This window comes from Choloepus didactylus, chromosome 5, assembly GCF_015220235.1.
Source record: "Choloepus didactylus isolate mChoDid1 chromosome 5, mChoDid1.pri, whole genome shotgun sequence".
In the NCBI taxonomy this organism is placed as follows: domain Eukaryota; kingdom Metazoa; phylum Chordata; class Mammalia; order Pilosa; family Megalonychidae; genus Choloepus; species Choloepus didactylus.
Window position 1 is genome coordinate 9,995,713 of NC_051311.1, and position 25,745 is coordinate 10,021,457.

Genomic DNA, 25,745 nt, shown 5'->3' on the forward strand with positions numbered 1-25,745 from the left:
TTAGGAAAAAAATTAAAACTGATAAAGATTTTTTTCCATGGCATGTGTCATATTTTGGATATAAAGCCAGTCGCAGAATTGGCCATAAACACTTCCAAACAGAGAGAAATAAAGGGGACAGGGACTGTTTCGGTCCTCAGGCAGTTTGCCACGCTGGATGTAAGGCACTAATGGTTTACCAGTATCCCCGATCCTGTGGAATTTTTGGTGCAAGGAGGAGAACATTTACCAAAACACAAAACCAGAAAACCCCTCACCCTGCAGAAAGGTAACAATTGGTTAATATTTCCAGTTTTATCGTTAAGCAGTGCTACATGTAGTTTTTCTGCAACTGAAAACATGTCTGGCTCATGTTCGCCTATCTTCGAAAGAAAAGCCAACAGTAAAAATTTCCAAGAATAGAGTCGGTTACACTATGGCACCGTGTGTCCACATGGAAGATACTCAGAGCCGGGACAGGGGCTTTGGAAGAGCTCTGAATGACAGAGAAGAGAGTGCTGTAGAATTGCCACCTGCCAGATGGACCTCAGCTTCTCAGGAAAGTTGGTTGTGTTATTATCTCTGCTTTGCCCTCACTTAAAGGCACTCAGTTTGGCTTCCACCCTCTGTTGTCCTCCAAAGATAAGCTGTGTCCCCTGGGTGCTTAAAGCCAAAGGTCAATTTTCAGTTCTTGTCTTGAGAACTTTTGACTTTGTTAATATACTTCATTGATTAATTTAATAACATTCTCTTTTTGGAGGTGGGGGGGTGCTACATTAAATGTTTAGAAACATTAAGAGATCACAGTATACGGTTGTTCACAGAGTTACATTTCTTTTCTTCTTCTTACCATTATATATAAAGCACAAGTTTTCTCCTCCTCAAATTGAGACTCTAAAGATTCTGGGGCTTGCAGAGCATCCAGGAACTGGCCACTGGCCGTTACCCAAGCCACAGTCTTGCTCCTTAGAATCTTTAGAGTTGACAGTGTAATTTCTTTTTATTGTATTAACACGTGTGCAACATAACATTTCCCATTTGAAACACCTTCGAGCACACAAGTCAGTGGCATTAATTACATTCACAATGGACAACATAATTTTGAGGTTTATCAAAGAATATTCATGGATTTTTTTCTGTTTCTTCTTTGGCTAAACACAGAGATTGTTTTATTTTTTCTTTATTGAATTAAGTATTGCTGGATGTTAAATGATGTCTTTTGAATTGCAGCTGGATGCATTTGGTTGGTAGACATTTGGCACCTGAAAGATAATCCTTCATGGTGTATAAATCGGTTGCATCTATCTCTCTTGACTTTGAAAGTCACATTCTGGGAGCTTCAGCCATTTCTGCTGACTAGTTCCTGGTCTGGCCTGGGGACAGCAGTGTGCCCCAAAAGGTAGCTTTGTATTTCAGTGGTGCATCATCGTGAATCTCTTTGAAAGCTTTTAAGTGACCATTTGGAATCCATGTTTAAGTGTATTTAAATTCACAGTTCAACTGTGTCTTCGCTGCCAATGCAAATAACTCAGCCAAAGACCCCTTGTAGGCTGCTCTCCGTAGCTGAGAGAAGCTGCTTCACAGCTGCCTCCTGCTGGCGGCCAAAGTTTCATTACATTGTTTGAGGCATCACAGTTTCAGGGGCATTAAAATGAAAACACAGACATTTTTTAATTGAGGAACTATTTTGTCTTTTTTTTTTTCCTTTTGGTTTCAGTGATTTTTGATGTCCTGCAACAACCTATGGGTTTATTTTGCAATTAGAAAAAACTCACAAAACTGATCCGCCACCCCCACCCCAGTTCTACAGCAGGAGGCTGGTAGCAGATTCCGCTCTCGGGAGCCGGATGCAGCATTACAAGCAAAGTCTGGAATTCTTGCTCTGTCTCGTGCTGATTTCCGTGCCTCAGTGGACACAACCCGTTTTCACTACTTAGCTGATGGACTAGATCACGACTCTTGATTCTGAGGAACCTTGAGCAAGCATCCTGTCTGCTCTCCTGGAGATTAACAAGCCATCTGACACTACTATTCCCATGCTGGGATATTTAAGGATTTTAAGACTCACGCACAGGAATCTTCCTTGCACTAGAAAGTCATTAGTCTTCCTTGCCAAAGCGAAATGAAAAATTGAAGCCTGAGTGTTTTGACCTGCTCCCCTTCTTCCTTCTCCACATTCTTTGAGAAGCATCTCCAATTTGAGGTTGGAAGGTAGAGGAGATGAATTTTTTCTAACTGTCAACCAAAATCTTGTGATTGCCAGAAAATTCATGCTTCAGCCTTTTTACTTCTTTTTTGTACTTTTTTATAATTTCTGTTTTCATTTTTTAAATTTGTACTGTGGTAATATAAATACAGAATAATGTTTCCCATTTTAACCACTTGCAAGTATACAATTCACTGGTGTTAATCACATTTGCAGTCCTGTACAACCATCACCATCATCCATTGCCAGAACGTCCCCATCACCCCAAACAGAAACGCTGCACCCGTTTAGCATTGGCTCCCTCCACCTATTTGTTAGGCAGGATGCCCAGGCCCAGGCGTATTTGGCTGTCCCTCTTCCACTAGACTTGGGTGAGACTCAAGGCCATGCCCAGGTATAGACCTTGGCTTCGTGTTATCCACTCCAAGGTGGAGAGTGCTGTTTGGTCACACCGTAGTCCTATCCGTCTGTGCGAACACAGCCCAGTTGCAGAGATCTGTGATGGAGGACCCTCCTTTGAGATGGGGCGAGACCCCAGGAAGCCTGTTTGTCTTTGACTGTCTGTACTGATGCCTTTTTCTTCCCTCACTTTTCCTTTGTGTGTGTTTGCATATGCACCACCCCCTGGAAGTGTGTCACACGTCTACAGATCTTTTCCCACCTGCGTCTTTCTTTCTTGCCCTCCCATGCTCTGACTCTTTGTCTTCGTGACTTATTTCCTGGCTAAACCAGGAACACTGTGATCAAAGAGATGGGACTTGCGTTTGAATCCCATCCTACCCCGAATTAGCTGTGTGACCTTGGGCAAGTCACTCAGATCCTGACACAAGTCTGTGAAAATGGAAGTAATACTATCTACCCCCACGTGGTTGTTTTTTGTTGTTTGTTTTTGAGAAGTAAATGAGGTAACATGTCAGCAGTGCACAGGATAGATTGTAAAATTTTTTTCTTTTACTTTGTCTTTGCCTGCATCTACTTTTCATTTTGCTCCCCTCCTCCTCCTTCTCCCTTGTTTTTTCTTTAACCCAGACCTGTCTGACTCAAAACACTGGTTCTTTCATCCCCCAACTTTTGGTTTTGAAAAGTTTCAAACCCTGAAAAGATTTGTGAGAAGAGTACAATGGAGACCCATATGCCCTTTACCCAAATTCACTGATTTTTAAAATATTTTGCCACATGTGTTCTCTATTGTTTTTATCATTTATCTCTAAAGAACAACGGCATTCTCCTCCACAACAACAATATAATTATCACACTCAGGAAATGTAATTGATATCAGTAATCTTCTGATATATAGTCTATGACCAAATTTTCTAAACTATCCCATAATGTCTTTTTTTTTTTTTATTTGAAGATTTCAGAGCACTCATTCTGTTTGTTTGTTTTGCAGAATGCCCCTCAGTTTGGATTTGTCTGGTGGGTTCCTCTGCATTAGGCTCTGGATTAGATTAACCAGTATGGCAGTGATGTTACACGGGTGACGTCATGTCCTGAGCACCACATGAGGGAACGCTGATGCCACGTTGTCCCCCCGTGATCATGCTAAGCTTGGTCATTCAGTTAAAGTTGGGTCTACCAGATATTTGCCATTGAACTCTGCGCTTTGCAGAGGGGCGTGTGTGGAGATGCTTCTGTATAACCACAGTGTGCAACAGCCTCTGACCCAAAGCTGTCAGCATCTGTCACACAACTCTGGCCTGTATTATTACCATGCTGGTTGTCAAATTGTTTTCCTTTAATTCTTCTCTTCATTTCTCGTCCACTGCTCCCCAAAAAGTCATTTATTTATTCAATGAGTACTTCCAAAGGCCTTCTGCAACCCAGGCAGGCACTGTGCGTGGCACTAGAGATGCGAAGGTGAAAGAGCCTCCGTCCCTGCCCTTGTGGAGCTGAGATGAATGTGTTTCATTTTTAATCTGTTTACTCATCCATTCATTTGACCACTATTTACTGACCTTCTCCCGTGCATCTGCATTGTCCCTAGTTGTCGGGAATCCAGCAGTGAGCAAAAAGCAGTCCAAATTCTGGCCGCAGAGAGCAGCGGGGAGAAAATACAGACCGGGGGGCTGGCATGGTGGGGAGAGTTGGTTTTGAAGCAGGGGGGTCAGGGGATGAGCTGGCAAGGACCTGGAGGCGGGGAGGGGCGGCCACCTAGGGGAGTACAGAAGAGGGGTGCGCGGGAGAGAAACGCTGGCTGTGCCCCAGGAACAGCTGGGGAGCCCCTGTGAAAGCATAGTTAAAGCTGGCAAAGTCAGAGGGCAAGGGGGCTGCTAAGTGGGTCTTTAACTGTGTGAAATGGAGAGAGAGAAGTGAGGGAGCCTGAGGCTGGGGGTGGCGGTGGGCGGGAGAGAAACAGATCGGAGAGTCGTGGAATAAGCCAGGGGAGCTGAAAAGAAAGGCCCAGAGATAGGCAGGCTGGGCCCAGGACCTTGGGGGGCTGAAGCATATACAATTTGGGGGGTCCTCCCTTTAAAACAAGAAGGAATACAGGAGAATGAATAGAAAATGAAGAACAAAAGTGAATATTTAGAGAAAGGAAATCACAACAAATTACTGATGTTAAAAACCTGACAACTGCCACCACCATTACAAAATCTAAAACGTAGCATTCTTATGTTTATCTTTACCAAACAACTGCCTGATCCACCTCTGACATTCCTTCCTACCTCTGATCACCTCGTCACATGACGATGAATTTGAAATATGATTTTCTACAGAGATAACAGGTAGTTCAGTCTTTCCTCCAGCATGGTTGATCAAACTTAATTTTTTTATTGATAGTTTAGAAAAAAAGGTTTCTTTTGCCTCACTTTTTGCCACACTTCCTACAGCAAGACTTCATCTGTAACTTCCTCTGTGGGTTCTTGCTCTGGCTGTGCTGCTTCCTCAGGAACAAGACCACAGACAACGACAGGCTTTGCTCTCCATAGACAGGGCTTGCTTCCGAGGTCTCCAATGGCACCAAAGCTCCTGATGCCTCTCAGGGGTCCCCAGTGGTCTCTGATGAGCCTGATGTTCCCCAGTGGTCCCCAATGGCTCCTGATGGTCCCCAATGGCCCCCAGGGCCTCCAATGAACCCCAGTGGTCCTCCGTGGCCCCATAATGGTCCCCAGAGTTCCTCAATGGTCCCTGATGGTCTGCAGTGGTTCCCTATGGCCCCTGATGGCCCCCAATGACCCCCAGTGGCCCAGGCAGCAGCTGGTCCAGCTTAGCCAGGACCACACAGCCATCTGTTCTTGTGCCCTCCTAATTGCAAGGCTGGTCCTGGGGCCATGGTGGCTGGGTCAAGGTGACCCCAGGCAGGTAGCAGAGCAGAACTGAACAGCAGCTCCTTCAGATCTTCTCCTCAGGGTAGAAGATGGGGTCCCAATGTCCGTGAGGTCCACATGGGCAGGTGTTGCTGGGGGCCTGAGGGAAGTGGAGATAGTGTCTGCAGCCCACCAGCCCCACCCCAAGTCTTAGGACCGCTACCCAGTTATATCCAAGCAAGCCAATCGTGCAGTTTTAGAAAGGGCCTGCAAGCGGAGCCCTGAACCTTATTAGCTTCAAGGTAAACCGGCCTCTGACATGGACTGAAGTATGTCCCCCAAAGACACATGTTCAAGTCCTGCCTTCTTGGTCCTGTGAATGTGACCTCAATTTGGAAATAGGGTCTTTGAAGAAGTTATTAGTTAAGATAAAACCAAACTAGATTCGGGTTAGTCCTGTTGCAAGATGACTGGTGTCCTTATAAGAAAAGGATTGAGACACAGGTGGACAGACCCAAGAGAGAAGACGGCCATGTGATGACGGAGGCAGAGGTGGGAGTGATGTTTCCACAGGTCAAGAAATACCAGTCCTTGGTGCTCCTTGCAAACTCCAGAATGGAAGAGGAGAGGAAGGGCTCTCCATCAGGTTTCAGAGGGAGCCCGGCCCTACTGACACCTTGACTTTGGCCTTCCAGCCTCCAGAACTGTGGGACAAGACAAGTCTGTTGTTTGAAACCACCCTGCTTGTGGTACCTTGTGGCAGCCGTGGGGACTCAGCCTCAACGGGGAGGAAAGGCGGAGAAGGAGCCATTTGGGAAAGGGAGCCGGTGAAGAGACTGTTTCCCATAGGGAGTGACCAACAGGGTTACCTGATGGGCGAGAGAGTGACTAAGCCGCCATCAGACTTAGCAACGTGAAGGTCACTGGGAATCCTGGCAAAAACAGCTTGGTGATGTGGAGGGAGCGAAAGTATGACGGGTCGATTCGAGAGCAATAGGGATGAATGAGAGGCAGTGAATAACAGATCATTCTTTCCAGGAGTTTTGTTTATGGTCTTTATTTATAAAGTGAGTGAATAGAATATTTTCTATTTTTGTGTCTTCAAAAAACCCTGAATGATGTTTCACTTTGGTTTCGTGTCACATAGAACAGTTCCCCATTCCTTATATAGATGCTTAGAATAGAATAAAATGGGAACTAAAGAAAATCCCAAGACAAACCTCTTTCCTGCCCATGCATGTGCAGGTGAAACTAGTCTACAGCTGCCTCCTGGATGCAGCAAGGCCACCGGAGAGCGGAAGTGAGATCCTGGGCTCACCTGGGCCTCCTGCTATTTTATGTCAGAGCCCTGGAGAACACTCTGGATCTCACTCAGCCATCTCACTTCTCACCTCCTGTAGAGCGAGACGGAGCCAACCTTTTATGGCTGCCACATCCCCACCCCGTGCTCACTCAAAAGCAAAGCAGTTTGGAAATAAGTATATTTAAAAATCATACTTTTTAAAAATGTGGCAGCCCATTTATTTTTTTTTATTTATACTCTGCCAAAATCTTAACACTTTTCAAAGCACCCTCTCAGTGTTTTTTAAATTACCGAAGTAAATCTTGCTGTTTCATGATGTTTTCATTTACCAGTGTTATTTCAATATAATTTTTGCCATCACAATATTGCTTCCCAAATTATCCTGTCATCTTGTCTCTTTCTGCAGTGTGATATACATGGATATACACAACACCATACACGTTTCTTTTGTGACTGATGGTTCTGTTGGTCTGTGTTGTTCAATTAGTCTGTTAATTGAGTATCTATGTGTTAACCTTTTTCTGAAAATTTTCACGGATCTCAGGTATGCTGTGCACAACTGGTAAAGTTGGCCTAAGAGATTTCTCCAACTTCGTTCTTTGTTGAGTAAATTATGTGACATGTGTAATTTTAGAGATACTTCTGTTTCCTGTTTTATGTTACACAGAAACTTTTACCTCCCTTCCTCCAACACACACAGACTGAGAAAACATGCAGCCATGTGGTGTGGTGTTCAGTGAACCACTTCCTCTTGATGAGGGCTTTCATCGCATTTTGAAAAAATGCAACACTGAAGGAATCAGGTGAAATTTAATGCTGTAGAGCATTTTCCATCACTTCATACCCTCAGCTACTTCTTGGTTTCCTCCAGTACCACCATTTGAGATCGTTTGGATACAGTCCTCACTGAGAGTGACCCCTATCATGGACAGATTTTTTTAAATGTTCTCTTTTGTATCTGTTGTAATGTTTTTGCTATTTTTTTTCCTTGAAAGCATCAACATGACTGGCTATTTTTTTTAATTTAACAATTATAAAAATATGAAAGCAAATTGATATTAACAGAGTCTCAGGTTTTTGAGAAATTTTTTTTCATTAATTCTGGTGATAGTTTTGCTCTGGCTAACTAACTGTAGATAAACACTGGCAACCTGAACTAAGAAATATATGATAGGAGAGGCGGGGCAAGATGGCAGACTGGTGAGCTGTATGTTTTAGTTACTCCTCCAGGAAAGTAGGTAAAAAGCCAGGAACTGCGTGGACTGGACACCACAGAGCAATCTGTCTTTGGGCATACTTCATACAACACTCATGAAAACGTGGAACTGCTGAGATCAGCGAAATCTGTAAGTTTTTGCGGCCAGGGGACCCGCGCCCCTCCCTGCCAGGCTCAGTCCCGGGGGAGGAGGGGCTGTCAGCTCCAGGAAGGAGAAGGGAGAATTGCAGTGGCTGCTCTTACCGGAAACTCATTCTACTGATTCAAACTCCAACCATAGATAGACTGAGGCCAGACACCAGAGACTCTGAGAGCAGCCAGCCCAGCAGAGAGGAGACAAGCATAGAAAAAAAACAACACGAAAAACTCCAAAATAAAAGCGGAGGATTTTTGGAGTTCTGGTGAACACAGAAAGGGGAAGGGCGGAGATCAGGCCTTGAGGCACATATGCAAATCCCGAAGCAAGGCTGATCTCTCTGCCCTGGGCACTTTTCCTTAATGGCCCTGGTTGCTTTGTCTATTAGCATTTCAATAACCCATTAGATCTCTGAGGAGGGCCGTTTTTTTTTTTTTTTTTTTTTAAACCCTTTTTGCTTTTTCTAAAACAATTACTCTAAGAAGCTCAATACAGAAAGCTTCAAAGAATTGAAATTTGGGCACGTCAAGTCAAGAGCAGAACTAAGAGAGCTCTGAGACAAAAGGCAATAATCCAGTGGCTGAGAAAATTCACTAAACAACACAACTTCCCAAGAAAAGGGGGGTGTCCGCTCACAGCCACCATCCTGGTGGACAGGAAACACTCCTGCCCATCGCCAGCCCCATAGCCCAGAGCTGCCCCAGACAACCCAGTGTGACGGAAGTGCTTCAAATAACAGGCACACACCACAAAACTGGGCGTGGACATTAGCCTTCCCTGCAACCTCAGCTGAATGTCCCAGAGCTGGGAAGGGGGAGCAGTGTGAATTAACAGAGCCCCATTCAGCCATCATTTGAGCAGACTGGGAGCCTCCCAACACAGCCCAGCAGCCCAGAACTGCCCTGGGGGGACGGCACTCACCTGCGACATAGCACAGTCATCGCCTCAACAGAGGACCCGGGGTGCACAGCCTGGAAGAGGGGCCCACTTGCAAGTCTCAGGAGCCATACGCCAATACCAAAGACTTGTGGGTCAGTGGCAGAGACAAACTGTGGCAGGACTGAACTGAAGGATTAGACTATTGCAGTAGCTTTAAAACTCTAGGATCATCAGGGAGATTTGATTGTTAGGGCCACCCCCCCTCCCCGACTGCCCAGAAACACGCCCCACATACAGGGCAGGCAACACCAACTACACACGCAAGCTTGGGACACCAATTGGGCCCCACAAGACTCACTCCCCCACTCACCAAAAAGGCTAAGCAGGGGAGATCTGGCTTGTGGAGAACAGGTGGCTCGTGGACGCCACCTGCTGGTTAGTTAGAGAAAGTGTACTCCACGAAGCTGTAGATCTGATAAATTAGAGATAAGGACTTCAACTGGTCTACAAACCCTAAAAGAACCCTATCAAGGTCAGCAAATGCCACGAGGCCAAAAACAACAGAAAATTATAAAGCATATGAAAAAACCAGACGATATGGATAACCCAAGCCCAAGCACCCAAATCAAAAGACCAGAAGAGACACACCTAGAGCAGCTACTCAAAGAACTAAAGATGAACAATGAGACCCTAGTACGGGATATGAAGGAAATCAAGAAGACCCTAGAAGAGCATAAAGAAGACATTGCAAGACTAAATAAAAAAATGGATGATCTTATGGAAATTAAAGAAACTGTTGACCAAATTAAAAAGATTCTGGACACTCATAGTACAAGACTAGAGGAAGTTGAACAACGAATCAGTGACCTGGAAGATGACAGAATGGAAAATGAAAACATAAAAGAAAGAATGGGGAAAAAAATTGAAAAACTCGAAATGGACCTCAGGGATATGATAGATAATATGAAACGTCCGAATATAAGACTCATTGGTGTCCCAGAAGGGGAAGAAAAGGGTAAAGGTCTAGGAAGAGTATTCAAAGAAATTGTTGGGGAAAACTTCCCAAATCTTCTAAACAACATAAATACACAAATCATAAATGCTCAGCGAACTCCAAATAGAATAAATCCAAAAAAACCCACTCCGAGACATATACTGATCACACTGTCAAACATAGAAGAGAAGGAGCAAGTTCTGAAAGCAGCAAGAGAAAAGCAATTCACCACATACAAAGGAAACAGCATAAGACTAAGTAGTGACTACTCAGCAGCCACCATGGAGGCGAGAAGGCAGTGGCACGATATATTTAAAATTCTGAGTGAGAGGAATTTCCAGCCAAGAATACTTTATCCAGCAAAGCTCTCCTTCAAATTTGAGGGAGAGCTTAAATTTTTCACAGACAAAGAAATGCTGAGAGAATTTGCTAACAAGAGACCTGCCCTACTGGAGATACTAAAGGGAGCCCTACAGACAGAGAAACAAAGACAGGACAGAGAGACTTGGAGAAAGGTTCAGTACTAAGAGATTCGGTATGGGTACAATAAAGGATATTAATAGAGAGAGGGAAAAATATGGCAAACATAATCCAAAGGATAAGATGGCCGATTCAAGAAATGCCTTCACGGTTTTAACGTTGAATGTAAATGGATTAAACTCCCCAATTAAAAGATATAGATTCGCAGAATGGATCAAAAAAAATGAACCATCAATATGTTGCATACAAGAGACTCATCTTAGACACAGGGACACAAAGAAACTGAAAGTGAAAGGATGGAAAAAAATATTTCATGCAAGCTACAGCCAAAAGAAAGCAGGTGTAGCAATATTAATCTCAGATAAAATAGACTTCAAATGCAGGGATGTTTTGAGAGACAAAGAAGGCCACTACATACTAATAAAAGGGGCAATTCAGCAAGAAGAAATAACAATCGTAAATGTCTATGCACCCAATCAAGGTGCCACAAAATACATGAGAGAAACATTGGCAAAACTAAAGGAAGCAATTGATGTTTCCACAATAATTGTGGGAGACTTCAACACATCACTCTCTCCTATAGATAGATCAACCAGACAGAAGACCAATAAGGAAATTGAAAACCTAAACAATCTGATAAATGAATTAGATTTAACAGACATCTACAGGACATTACATCCCAAATCAACAGGATACACATACTTTTCTAGTGCTCACGGAACTTTCTCCAGAATAGATCATATGCTGGGACATAAAACAAGCCTCAATAAATTTAAAAAGATTGAAATTATTCAAAGCACATTCTCTGACCACAATGGAATACAATTAGAAGTCAATAACCATCAGAGACTTAGAAAATTCACAAATACCTGGAGGTTAAACAACACACTCCTAAACAATCAGTGGGTTAAAGAAGAAATAGCAGGAGAAATTGCTAAATATATAGAGACGAATGAAAATGAGAACACAACATACCAAAACCTATGGGATGCAGCAAAAGCAGTGCTAAGGGGGAAATTTATAGCACTAAACGCATATATTAAAAAGGAAGAAAGAGCCAAAATCAAAGAACTAATGGATCAACTGAAGAAGCTAGAAAATGAACAGCAAACCAATCCTAAACCAAGTACAAGAAAAGAAATAACAAGGATTAAAGCAGAAATAAATGACATAGAGAACAAAAAAACAATAGAAAGGATAAATATCACCAAAAGTTGGTTCTTTGAGAAGATCAACAAGATTGACAAGCCCCTAGCTAGACTGACAAAATCAAAAAGAGAGAAGACCCATATAAACAAAATAATGAATGAAAAAGGTGACATAACTGCAGATCCTGAAGAAATTAAAAAAATTATAAGAGGATATTATGAACAACTGTATGGCAACAAACTGGATAATGTAGAAGAAATGGACAATTTCCTGGAAACATATGAACAACCTAGACTGACCAGAGAAGAAATAGAAGACCTCAACCAACCCATCACAAGCAAAGAGATCCAATCAGTCATCAAAAATCTTCCCACAAATAAATGCCCAGGGCCAGATGGCTTCACAGGGGAATTCTACCAAACTTTCCAGAAAGAACTGACACCAATCTTACTCAAACTCTTTCAAAACATTGAAAAAAATGGAACACTACCTAATTCATTTTATGAAGCTAACATCAATCTAATACCAAAACCAGGCAAAGATGCTACAAAAAAGGAAAACTACCGGCCAATCTCCCTAATGAATATAGATGCAAAAATCCTCAACAAAATACTTGCAAATCGAATCCAAAGACACATTAAAAAAATCATACACCATGACCAAGTGGGGTTCATTCCAGGCATGCAAGGATGGTTCAACATAAGAAAAACAATCAATGTATTACAACACATTAAAAACTCGAAAGGGAAAAATCAATTGATCATCTCAATAGATGCTGAAAAAGCATTTGACAAAATCCAACATCCCTTTTTGATAAAAACACTTCAAAAGGTAGGAATTGAAGGAAACTTCCTCAACATGATAAAGAGCATATATGAAAAACCCACAGCCAGCATAGTACTCAATGGTGAGAGACTGAAAGCCTTCCCTCTAAGATCAGGAACAAGACAAGGATGCCCGCTGTCACCACTGTTATTCAACATTGTGCTGGAAGTGCTAGCCAGGGCAATCCGGCAAGACAAAGAAATAAAAGGCATCCAAATTGGAAAAGAAGAAGTAAAACTGTCATTGTTTGCAGATGATATGATCTTATATCTAGAAAACCCTGAGAAATCAACGATACACCTACTAGAGCTAATAAACAAATTTAGCAAAGTAGCGGGATACAAGATTAATGCACATAAGTCAGTAATGTTTCTATATGCTAGAAATGAACAAACTGAAGAGACACTCAAGAAAAAGATACCATTTTCAATAGCAACTAAAAAAATCAAGTACCTAGGAATAAACTTAACCAAAGATGTAAAAGACCTATACAAAGAAAACTACATAACTCTACTAAAGAAATAGAAGGGGACCTTAAAAGATGGAAAAATATTCCATGTTCATGGATAGGAAGGCTAAATGTCATTAAGATGTCAATTCTACCCAAACTCATCTACAGATTCAATGCAATCCCAATCAAAATTCCAACAACCTACTTTGCAGACTTGGAAAAGCTAGTTATCAAATTTATTTGGAAAGGGAAGATGCCTCGAATTGCTAAAGACACTTTAAAAAAGAAAAACGAAGTGGGAGGACTTACACTCCCTGACTTTGAAGCTTATTATAAAGCCACAGTTGCCAAAACAGCATGGTACTGGCACAAAGATAGACATATAGATCAATGGAATCGAATTGAGAATTCAGAGATAGACCCTCAGATCTATGGCCGACTGATCTTTGATAAGGCCCCCAAAGTCACCGAACTGAGCCATAATGGTCTTTTCAACAAATGGGGCTGGGAGAGTTGGATATCCATATCCAAAAGAATGAAAGAGGACCCCTACCTCACCCCCTACACAAAAATTAACTCAAATGGACCAAAGATCTCAATATAAAAGAAAGTACCATTAAACTCCTAGAAGATAATGTAGGAAAACATTTTCAAGACCTTGTATTAGGAGGCCACTTCCTAGACTTTACACCCAAAGCACAAGCAACAAAAGAGAAAATAGATAAATGGGAACTCCTCAAGCTTAGAAGTTTCTGCACCTCAAAGGAATTTCTCAAAAAGGTAAAGAGGCAGCCAACTCAATGGGAAAAAATTTTTGGAAACCATGTATCTGACAAAAGACTGATATCTTGCATATACAAAGAAATCCTACAACTCAATGACAATAGTACAGACAGCCCAATTATAAAATGGGCAAAAGATATGAAAAGACAGTTCTCTGAAGAGGAAATACAAATGGCCAAGAAACACATGAAAAAATGTTCAGCTTCACTAGCTATTAGAGAGATGCAAATTAAGACCACAATGAGATACCATCTAACACCGGTTAGAATGGCTGCCATTAAACAAACAGGAAACTACAAATGCTGGAGGGGATGTGGAGAAATTGGAACTCTTATTCATTGTTGGTGGGACTGTATAATGGTTCAGCCACTCTGGAAGTCAGTCTGGCAGTTCCTTAGAAAACTAGAGATAGAGCTACCATTCGATCCAGCGATTGCACTTCTCGGGATATACCCGGAAGATCGGAAAGCAGTGACACGAACAGATATCTGCACGCCAATGTTCATAGCAGCATTATTCACAATTGCCAAGAGATGGAAACAACCCAAATGTCCATCAACAGATGAGTGGATAAATAAAATGTGGTATATGCACACGATGGAATACTACGCGGCAGTAAGAAGGAATGATCTGGTGAAACATATGACAACATGGATGAACCTTGAAGACATAATGCTGAGCGAAATAAGCCAGGCACAAAAAGAGAAATATTATATGCTACCACTAATGTGAACTTTGAAAAATGTAAAACAAATGGTTTATAATGTAGAATGTAGGGGAACTAGCAGTAGAGAGCAATTAAGGAAGGGGGAACAATAATCCAAGAAGAACAGATAAGCTATTTAACGTTCTGGGGATGCCCAGAAATGACTATGGTCTGTTAATTTCTGATGGATGTAGTAGGAACAAGTTCACTGAAATGTTGCTATAGTATGTAACTTTCTTGGGGTAAAGTAGGAACATGTTGGAAGTTAAGCAGTTATCTTAGGTTAGTTGTCTTTTTCTTACTCCCTTGCTATGGTCTCTTTGAAATGTTCTTTTATTGTATGTTTGTTTTCTTTTTAACTTTTTTTTTCATACAGTTGATTTGAAAAAAGAAGGGAAAGTTAAAAAAAAAAAAAAAAGAAAAAAGACAAACAAGGAAAAAAAAAAAAAAAAAAAAAAAACGATGTAGTGCCCCCTTGAGGAGCCTGTGGAGAATGCAGGGGTATTCGCCTACCCCACCTCCATGGTTGCTAACATGACCACAGACATAGGGGACTGGTGGTTTGATGGGTTGAGCCCTCTACCATAAGTTTTACCCTTGGGAAGACGGTTGCTGCAAAGGAGAGGCTAGGCCTCCCTGTATTTGTGCCTAAGAGTCTCCTCCTGAATGCCTCTTTGTTGCTCAGATGTGGCCCTCTCTCTCTGGCTAAGCCAACTTGAAAGGTGAAATCACTGCCCTCCCCCCTACGCGGGATCAGACACCCAGGGAAGTGAATCTCCCTGGCAACGTGGAATATGACTCCCGGGGAGGAATGTAGACCCGGCATCGTGGGATGGAGAACATCTTCTTGACCAAAAGGGGGATGTGAAAGGAAATGAAATAAGCTTCAGTGGCAGAGAGATTCCAAAACGAGCCGAGAGATCACTCTGGTGGGCACTCTTACGCACACTTTAGACAACCTTTTTTAGGTTCTAAAGAATTGGGGTAGCTGGTGGTGGATACCTGAAACTATTAAACTACAACCCAGAACCCATGAATCTCGAAGACAGTAGTATAAAAATGTAGCTTATGAGGGGTGACAGTGGGATTGGGAATGCCATAAGGACCAAACTCCACTTTGTCTAGTTTATGGATGGATGTGTAGAAAAGTAGGGGAAGCAAACAAACAGACAAAGGTACCTAGTGTTCTTTTTTACTTCAATTGCTCTTTTTCACTCTAATTATTATTCTTGTTATTTTTGTGTGTGTGCTAATGAAGGTGTCAGGGATTGATTTAGGTGATGAATGTACAACTATGTAATGGTACTGTAAACAATCGAAAGTACAATTTGTTTTGTATGACTGCGTGGTATGTGAATATATCTCAATAAAATGATGATTAAAAAAAAAAAAAAAAATTAAAAAAAAAAAAAAAAAAAAAAAGAAATATATGATAGGATGTTGGGTAAAAAATAATAATAATATTAACAGTCTGGTGCAAGGATTCAAACATTTTTCTTTAAGTCTTCCCAGTGGAGAGATGTACAGTGTATGGATAAAGTCTAGATATTTAATCCTCGGCACATCAACAAGGAGAAACACAGCTATGGAAAACTCACAGAGGAGAATCCTGCAGAAGTTTGTTTAAGCCTAGAACAGTGTCTGGGACCAATAAATGTTTGTTGACTGGCTTCAGTTGTGTGACCCTGGGCAAGTCACTTAATCTCTGCATGCCTCCGTTTCCTTTTCTGAAAAATGGGAAAAATAAAAGTGTCCTTCCTAGGGTGGTCGTGAAAATGAATATAATCAGTTAATTCACGCAAAGTGCTGGAGCATCACCGGGCCCAGAGCGAGAACAGCTAAGAGTTAGGAGCTTTGAATTTTATTATTATCGGGCAGATGGAGGGTGGGGAGATTCGTCTCTCTCACCCCACAGCTTCTCACAGAAGCCACAGGGTAGATGCACAGCAGCTGCTGTGGTGGAACATGGATGATCGTTTCTAACCTGCCTGGACTTTATTTGCAGAGATTCACTTGAACGCTTGGAAAGTCCTTTTTACACATTCTTTACTGATTCTTTTTTAAGCTTTTACTCACAATTATTCTGCCTTTTCTTTTCGTTCTTACTGCTCTAAAACTTTCATTCTGTTATTGTATCAATGCCTCAATTCAAGTAAAGACTGTGCCTAACTCAGAACACAGCTGAAAAGTGAGCTTTGCGACTGCTCAGATGAGCTGAGACCATCCACGAGTTGAGTCCATAATGTCTTAATCTGATACCAGAAGAAAGCAGGCATTTGACAGATACCCTTCTTATCAAAACTTAAATAACACAATTTTTGTCATTGTATGGATATTTACTGTCACTGTAAATATATCATTTCTGTAAAACCAAGAATCAACCATCCCAAGAAGGGAAAAATCTTAAAAACTTTTGAAAGTATTAGGAATATTTAACCTGTATGAAAAGTAATCTTTTCATAGTTGTTTTCTAGTTTATGAAAAATTCTGTTTATCACGTATTTTATTTAATATAAAAATTGTATGTTTTTGTGAATAAAGCTTTTTTAGTGTGTCACATAATTCCTTAAGCTAATACTATTATGCTTGAAATTCTGTTCATAACAAACAATCCTAAGATACATGTGTTAACAAAGGAGCACTTGAATCTGTTCACGTGTTCATTATTGTTCTACAGATTAGCAAATTTAATTATAAACACATGAAAAACCAAAAATACATCATCAGCAAATACCCGTGCACATATATTCTAATCTCTTCTTGAAACTCAACACATGACAGTGGCATATAATCTCATATAAATAACAAAACACATAAATATAAGATAACATAAATTACTGTATAATTAAGCAGTTATATTTTTGTTCTAAAGTAAGGTATACCTCAAGGTTTGGGGGCTGAAAACTAATTAGATGCCTGATGTGGATAAAGGAATAATTAAGATAGAATATATCACTTGTTTTTATTTGATAAATAATAATTAATCTATTATTTGAAATGCTAACTGATTTCCAGCTGAGTTAGAAAGGAAGGAAAGATCTTGAAATATCACCCAAGTTGCATGGTAGCTATTAAATTTTTCTCCAAGCAACTACAACTTTTGGCTTGGAAACTGATCCAGGCCTGCACAGGGGTGAACCCCAGCCAGTCCTTCGTGCTGAGCAACACATTCACCTGTGTAACGTCAGTGGTCACTCACCTGGGCAGCGTGAAAGAGAAACGCCATGTGGCCATCAGAAGAGCCTGCCCTCAGCGAGGGAGGCTCCACAGACCAGCAGCTGTGATGGCGGCTTAGAAATGGACTTATTCTTTAATTGCTCTGATAGTTGTAGGAAACGTAGTCCCCGACGCCGTCCAAGGGCTGTCCAGGGTACCAGGGTACGTCTCCAGGGGACCCGGTGGAATGACAGGGAGCCAGCGGTGCCCCTGGAGACCAGCCCCTCCCTAAGTCTGGCATCTCACCCCCTCCTGGGCCACCAGCCAACCACTGATGAACACAGAGACGGCCCCAAGCGGATCTTTACCTGAGAGCAGCTGCGAGTCTGGCAAGAGATCCTAACCTGGAAACAGAACAAGTGTGATTCCATGAGGTAAATGCGTCTTATTGAGCTCTTAGGCCAAGGACTGTAGAGAACTTTGTTGAAAGTCACACCGACCCTAAGAACTAGCTATCATTCCATCCCCATTTGACAGACAAGGAAACTGAAGCCCCATGAGCTAAAATACCTTATCAGAGTTGTTGTTGGAGCCGGGATTCACTGATAGCTTTATCAAGTGACACGGGCAGCCATTCTCTCTCAGCCACTCAATTGTTGACATGCAAGATGGATTTTGAATGATAAATAGGATTTGGGGTGAAGTGGAGGATGTTATTTAAAGGAATAGCATACACAAAGACAAAAAGAATTTTTAAATGCCTGTCCAGGGAATGTCAAGGACCTCAAGTAGCAAGAGCCGACCCCTGAGAAGTAGGTCCAGTCAGTCATCAAGGACATTGAGGACAGGCCGAGGCCCTGAAGTCTCTGCGTCCTGAAGGGCAGCTGGCAAAGGTTTTTAACCCAGAGAGTGACATGTTCAAATGGTATTTCGAGTCTGTGGAGCCCATGTGGAGGATCGAGGGGGCCAGGGCAGAGGGTCTGCAGGAGAGACTGGGAGAGCCGATGCAAGTCTCAACTCAGGCTTGACAGTGAGGATGGATGGAAGGTGCAGCGCTCCACGGGAAAGGCCGGCGGGATTTGGGGCTGATTGGATGGAAAAATGGGAAAAGTCAAAAGCTATGCCAGGGTTTCCTTATTGGACTAATTAGTGAATGAAGACCATTAACCAAGATAGGAGTGTGGGAGGGGATGATGAGCTGGCCCTGCTGAGTCGGAAATGCCTGTGGGATAACCAATCGGATGTTTTTTAAGCAGTTAGAAATATGGGTCTGGAACTCAGGAGAATACTGGGGTTGGATATACAGGGTGTAGAGTCATCAGAAATCAGAATTCAGATTAGGATCAAGAGAATGATGAGAAAGCCTGGGGAGAGTAGACAGACGAGAAGACAAAGGAGGAAATGAATTCTGCATCCCTGTTACTTTACATTTATCTAACTTGACACGGAGACAGGACAGAGCGACCTGAGAGGGGCAGCCCACAGGCGTCCTCTTTGAACTGTCTTGATCAGTTGACCAAGTCTCCTTTTTGGCATGAGTAAGACCTAAGCTTTATATATATATATAGTAATCTGTAAATTATACTCACTCTGCAAGAAAGCCTTATTTTTACCGTGGATAGTACATAGATTGTGTATACATACACACACAAATGTGAGAAAATAGGGCTCACATTTATATATATATATATATAACCTCAGTAAAATTAAAAAAACAAACAAACTGAGTCTTAGACGTATGAGACTTAGGGAAATATTGGTCATTCAGGAAAATTCACGTTGTTCAGGAAATGTAAGAATTTAAGGTAGGGTTTCAGCCTGGGTGGGCAGTTCCAACCATCTCACCCCTCACCTATCCACCCCCCAAAAAACTCAACAAAATCTCTCTGATAAAGTACTATTCCAATTTCCTTTTGATCAATGATTTTTTGTTCTTCCCAGGACAGAAAATGAACTCAGAATAAACAGGTGTATCTCCACGTGGTTGTGGTATGGGCATTGCTTCTTCTGCAATAAGTTGCTTCACTATGACTTTTCCACCCCAGCTCTTTGGGGCTGCTAACCCAACAGCACTTTTAGCTTTTGGGGCTGAGTGTTTTCTCTTTTTCTCATCATTATTTTGACCTGTGGAAAATACCACACATACAGATAGACACAGCCCTATTTTCTCACATTTGTGTGTGTGTGTGTGTGTGTGTGTGTATAAACAATCTATGTACTATCCACTCTAAAAATAAGGCTTTCTAGCAGAGAGAGTAAACATGTAAATTTACAGATTTAATAAAATTAAATTTAGAGATTAATAAACATGTATGTTAGTAAGAGCTCTTCGTGCTAATGTCTTATCTTTCATCAAGGATGAAACTGATTCACCCAGTAACATATTTAGTTATGACTGTAGATTTACAGCGCAATTTTGATGTTAACTCCTCCTAACAATTCAATAGCAACAGAATGAAAGGGGAAATGAAAGGACAGAGGGAAAGATATTTAGCAGGTGAGCATAGTGTTTCAGGAGAGTTCACGTGAAGCACTGTTGTTTTGAGTTATTTTCACGTTAGGTAGGTGGTTCTCTCTGGTGTGTTCTCAACCTGCTGCTGTACCGGTGGTGTGTACAGCCTGAGAAATTAAGATCTTTGGGCTCATTGAGCTTTTATGACTCCAGACATTGTATTTCCTTTCAATACTTTATTCTTCATCATTTTGGTGTTTCTCCAAATCTAGTGATTCAAAAGAAAACATCAATGGCAGGCTTCTTGCTAGCATCATCTTCAGTGCCTCTAAATTTAGTCCTAACATCAGTTGGCAGGTTTGCATTCAACAAACAAATCTATGTTTTCCGTGCTGAGTGAATTCCTTTTCTCTTATGAGAAACTTGAAATAGGTTAACACTAACTTTTACTCTTAACCTTCCCTGTTGGTGATAATTCATCTCAAGGATGCCTTTATTTTGTCACATTACTGAATTACGTAATTTTCCAGTGGGAAAAAAATCACAGGGGGAGTTCTGGAATTTTATTGTTTGTTCTGCAAATTTCCCCTTATTAAAGTCATGAATGAAAAATCAGTTATAGGATTTTTAATAGTAGAATATTTGTGAAACCATGGATACTTTGTTGGCTTAAATACCTTCGTCCATTGTGTAGGTAATTGGAAGAAGGGAGGGTACATTTCAGGTATTTTGTGAGTAACAGAGGGGATAAGGCCAGATGTGAACAAAGCCCAGCATTGCTCCCCTGTCAACCAGAGACAAGGTCTACCTGATACAGACGCTTTGCAGGCCCAATGGGCCACTCCAAATAGGACAGACACCCTCCGTCTCTCCTCACTGCTACTGTGTTTGATCCCTCTCTGACCTCCTGGAGCTGTGTGTCTGCCTCAGCTGTCACTTCGCTACCTGAGTGCTCACCTGCCCACCTGAGCATTTGCTGAAAGCCTTCCTCGGATTTGAGCCTCCCTGTCCCCTGGTGCTGTGAGTCGAAGTGTACCCCCAAAAAGGATATATTCAACTTTTAGCCCCTGGTACCTGTGAACGAGACTTCATCTGGAAATACGGTCTTTGCAGATGTGATGAGTTAAGATGAGGTCATACTGGATTGGGGGCCCCCACCCAATATAACTGGGGTCCTAAAAGAAGAGGGAGCTTTGGAGACACAGACACCCAGGGAGAAGATGGTCCTGTGAAGATGGAGGCAGAGGTGGGAGGGATGTGGCCACTACCCAAGGAATGCTTGGGGCAACCGGAAGTGGGAGGAGGCCAGGAAGAGTCTTCCCAGAGCCTTCGGAGGAGCAGGGCCCCACCGTCGGTCACCGGAGCTGTGAGAGAATAAGTCGCTATTGTTTTTAGGCACCGGTTTGTGGTGCTTTCTTGCGGCAACCCTGGGAGACTAATCCACAAGGTGCGTGTTCAGCTGATTCTCTCAGGGGTGCCTGCTGCCTAGGGTGTGCGTGGCCCATGGGAGCACAGGCAGGTCTTGTTCTGCTCGGCCCCCCTGCCAGCCCAGGCTTGCAGCTGCCCGTGACCCCGCGCAGCCCCTTCTCCACCGGGAGCCAGACGGGCTGTTCTAGAAAATCAGCTCATCTCACAGCAGTTCCTTCCAACATCCTTCCTCCAGCAGGAAACATGCAAAACTAAAACTTGAAATGACTATTGAACGGACTCAGCAACTGTAGCTCAAAGTCCTTTTTGTGTTTCACAAGCGGGGGAGCCTAGAAGGAAAGCCAAGAAAGAATTATTGTAGGAAGTAGGAAATTCAAAGGGAAAATCCTCTCAATCCTGTTCAACAGAGGTGGTAAAATTGTGTAGGGGGAAAATACTTATTTTTTTCCTTCTTAAAATTGGGAGAGGGGAAAACATGGAGGAGAAATTAGGTGAAAAGATTTCATGATGTCAGGATTCCTAAGTGATAAACCCAAGATAACTGTTGAAGATAATTTGGGAAGATTAAGCACTAGCTCTGCGGGGTGGATATTGGCTGGAGATGCAGTGATTCACCCCAAATGGATTTTGTGTCAGCATCCCCTCTGGCTCTAAAAATCCCAGTGTTCAGGGTCAAGGCCATCTGGTTTCTAAATGATTTTAATATCAACTTGGCTTATAGAACAGTTCTAGGAAAATGGTAAGTGTTAATAATGTGTTAATAATAAGTATAACTGTCATTGTCATCATTCTTACATCCCTTTACTTTCAAGGATTAGGATTTTTTAAACCATTTGTGTCATTTTTAAGGAAGCAGAGTCAGCGCCACAAAGATAATTCATATACATATTTTATGAGGGGACAGAGAAACTATTAAAACTATTAAAAATCAAAGTGTGTTACTGCTAATGTATTAGTTTGAAATCAAGTTAAAAAGAAGATATAGTTCCAAGATGGTTTATGTAAGGAAAGATAGGTCTGCATTTACTTTGCCTGTTTTAGCCACTTACTTAATTTTAAAAATACACATATATGCACACACGTAATAGTATTGTGGTTATGGTAAAAAAAAAACAAAACTATCTTTTGTAGCTACACGCTGAACTATTTATGGAAAAAATTATATTTACTTCAACATGATCTATTCAGGGAAGATAAAGATAGATTTACGAATTCAAATTTTAAGAATTGATTATGAGTTGATAATAAAGCTGGACAATGGGTAAATGAAATTCATCATATTATTCTCTTTCATATATGTTTACAAGCTTTGATATAAAAAGATTAAACAGAAACACACACATAGGCACACTTGTGGAAATATTGTTTGACTCAGATAATACAGCCAGATCCTCTCCACTCACCAGTCTTTTTAGCTTGAGCTGTAATTGGGATTCAGTTATGGTGCTTCAGGGTGCCTGGGGACCTTAGCAATATCCCAGGCAAACTCCTCACCTTACAGATGAAGTAGTTGATTCTTGTTCACAAACAACACTCTGCTAATTTGTGGCTGAGGGGACTACGTCGTGTCTCCGAATTTCATAATCCAGAAAGAAAACAGCCTGTTACATGTCCCAGCCCCTATTTTATCACAAGCCATTTCCTCCCTTGGACAAGTGCTTCATTTGGTTGGGGCAAAGGTTATAATATAAAAAATGTTTTGTTTCCATTTTTTATTGCTATTTCACTTGACCGTCAGTTCTAAGTGTTTGTCACCCTGATGCTTCCAAATAAATGCATCGAAAACTGTTACTTCAGAGATGTCTTTTGTTAAGTAGGGAATCATTTGGGGAATATGTTTAATCACTCCTGTCATATCCATTTTGTGAGTGTTTTTAAGTGGCACTGATTCCTACATTATGGTGAGCTGCTTTCCCCTATTCTAATAAGAGTGTCCTATGGTGGATTGGATTCCTGAATGATATGCTTTATCTCCTTGTCCCAAAGAGACTGGTTTCCATTGGAAAAGCAGAATGGGAAAAACTAGGCTTTACTTCTGTTCTGGTTCAGACTCCCCCCAGACCCTTCAGTCCATCCTGGTGGAGAGATGCCATCTCCCACGTGACCAGGTGCACGACGACATCCCCAGGGCTTGGCTCCACCTTGGGCCAAGCCAAATTGTATGGAGGTCAAGCTTGGAATTTCAGGCTGAAATGAACTTCCTTCCTCCATCCTCCAATTCTGGATGTACCTTCCTGTGGATGGGGCCCATGGAGAAAGAAAGAGATGTGACATTTATCCAAGGCTCAGGTGCTTGCTTATTAGACCATTTATGTCCGGTGTCTTCCTTTTTCAGATGGGCGAATCAAACGATGATATAGACCAAATGTTCAGCAATTTGCTGGGAGAGATGGATCTTCTGACCCAGGTAAATTCTCCTTCTGAATTTTCAAATTAGGGAAAGACACAGTAACAGAATTTGATGGTATAATAGGAAGAGAGAGCTAACTTTTAATTAAAAAAACAAAAAAAAAAAACACTAGAGATTGACAATATTATATATTCCTGATGTAACTGCCACAGTGGTGGGGGGAAAATAAAGCTTCTTCCTGATTATTCCCTTCTGAGTTCAGTTAATTTGACACAGCAGTCACACATGTATTCTGTCTGGCAATGCATGTGCTCATCATGTTAAATCTCAAGCCAACAGAGAAGTTTCTCCAAGTGTATCCCCACCACCACTACTGTTCAGTTCTTCTCCTGCAGTTACTCATGTAAAGACCAGTCAAGAAAATGCCATGCTCTTTAGGAAAATTCTTTACCAACCTTTGAGGAGCTGCCACAATCTAAAGGGCTAAGGAGGAGTTACTGTGGACCCCAGTTAGACCATTAGAGCATCATCTCCCTCAGTGGTGGGAAAACCACTCACCCACAGGCTGCAGGTCTGAGAAAAGCCCCCAGTACCACGACCCGCTGACTCAGAGACCACCCCCGGCACACCTGCCAACCCAGAGGCCCGCGAGCCGGGTGGGGACACCTGCCTTGCAAGGGCACGTGAACGTTGGGGGGCTGTGTAGTCTCCTCCAGCACCTTCTCTGGTTCAGAGGGTAGTCAGCTCGTCACTTCCTGCACAAAGTATAAAAATCAGAATAACCTGATATTCCTAAATAACATAGGGACTTTAAAAACCTTTCCTCAAAATAACTATAGTCTATGTTTTAGAAAAAAAAAAAAAATTGTTCTAGGAAAAGTAAACACATTTTAGTTAGCATCTACTTTATATTCCAAAATGAAATTCAAGGAAGTTTGGAGTCTGTGAAAGAAGAGATAATATAAGCCCATGGGCTTAAGTGCTTGTCAGAAGGTGAGTATTTGGCCGGTGACCACATTTCTATAGATTAGAAGACTTTTTCTTGCTTCCCCATGAGGGGGAGAGGATTTGACCCCGCATTTGTGAGCTCTCTCTTCCCATCTGCTCACTTCTGCCGCGGTGGGAGGGGCCGCTGTCCTGTTCGGGTAGAATCTGGGGTTTTCGTCCGACACAGCTGGGTATTTTTACAGTCACTGGAAATAGGAAGAGCCCCTCTGGGGCCTTGCAGCTGCCTTCGGTCCTGGTGACCACAGGGGAGGCCCGGCTGGTGGAGGCTCGTGGGTAATGTCTGCTTGGCCAGCACAGCCCTCCTGCAGGCAGGTCCCCAAGCATCAGGGGAAGGACGAGGCCTTCCTGTGTCCTGGGGTCTAACATCTGTTTTTCATTTTGGCCAGTTTCAAATACCCTTTCAGACAGCCGGGTATTTTCACACTTGTTTCTGTTTGCTAAAGCAGCCAGAGTGCAATATACCAGAAATGGGTTGGCTTCTACAATGGGGATTTATTAGCCTACATATTTACAGTTCTAAGGCCATGAAAAAGTCCAAATTAAGGCATCAACAGGACAACGCCTTCCCTGAAGGCGGGCTGCCGGCATCTGGGACTCCTCTGTCACATGGGAAGGCATGTGGCTGGTGTCTGCTGGTCCTTCTCTCTTGGGTTCTGTTGCTTTCAGCTTCTAGCTTCAGTCTCTCTCTCAGCTCCTCCCAGGCTTTTTCTCCATCCATGCTTCTCTTGGTTTCATCTCTCTTATCCTCTCATAAAGGACTCTCGTGAAAGGATTAAGACCCACCTTGAATGGGGTGGGTCACATCTCAACTGCAACAACCTAACCACAAGGTCCCACCCATAGTAGGTCTGCACCCACAGGGCTGGACTAAAAGAACACGGCCCTTCCTGGGGAACATAACAGCTCCAAGCTACCCCACCACTCATTAGAAAAGCTGATGTTTTGATCTCCATTTGTGAATTTTGTGCCTATTCTGTTCTTTTTTGAAATGGGGTA

The 25,745-nt window shown here is 42.2% G+C and overlaps 2 protein-coding genes across 8 annotated transcripts in view; one reads left to right on the forward strand and one right to left on the reverse strand.

Moving 5' to 3' along the window:
- LOC119535544 (ankyrin repeat domain-containing protein 26-like) overlaps nt 1–25,745 on the reverse strand; it is a 961,331-nt gene that overhangs the window by 146,817 nt on the left and 788,769 nt on the right. The gene's annotated exons all lie outside the window — the stretch shown is intronic.
- The window catches only part of LOC119535549 (amyloid beta precursor protein binding family B member 1 interacting protein), a 113,357-nt gene that overhangs the window by 24,355 nt on the left and 63,257 nt on the right, over nt 1–25,745 (forward strand). For 2 of the 3 annotated variants that reach the window (XM_037837903.1, XM_037837905.1), the window contains one exon: nt 23,727–23,798. In XM_037837903.1, coding sequence (XP_037693831.1) covers nt 23,727–23,798 — 72 coding nt within the window. Of the gene's footprint in view, nt 1–2,166; nt 2,191–23,726; nt 23,799–25,745 lie in introns of those variants that run through there. The other variant, XM_037837904.1, reaches the window with a different exon arrangement.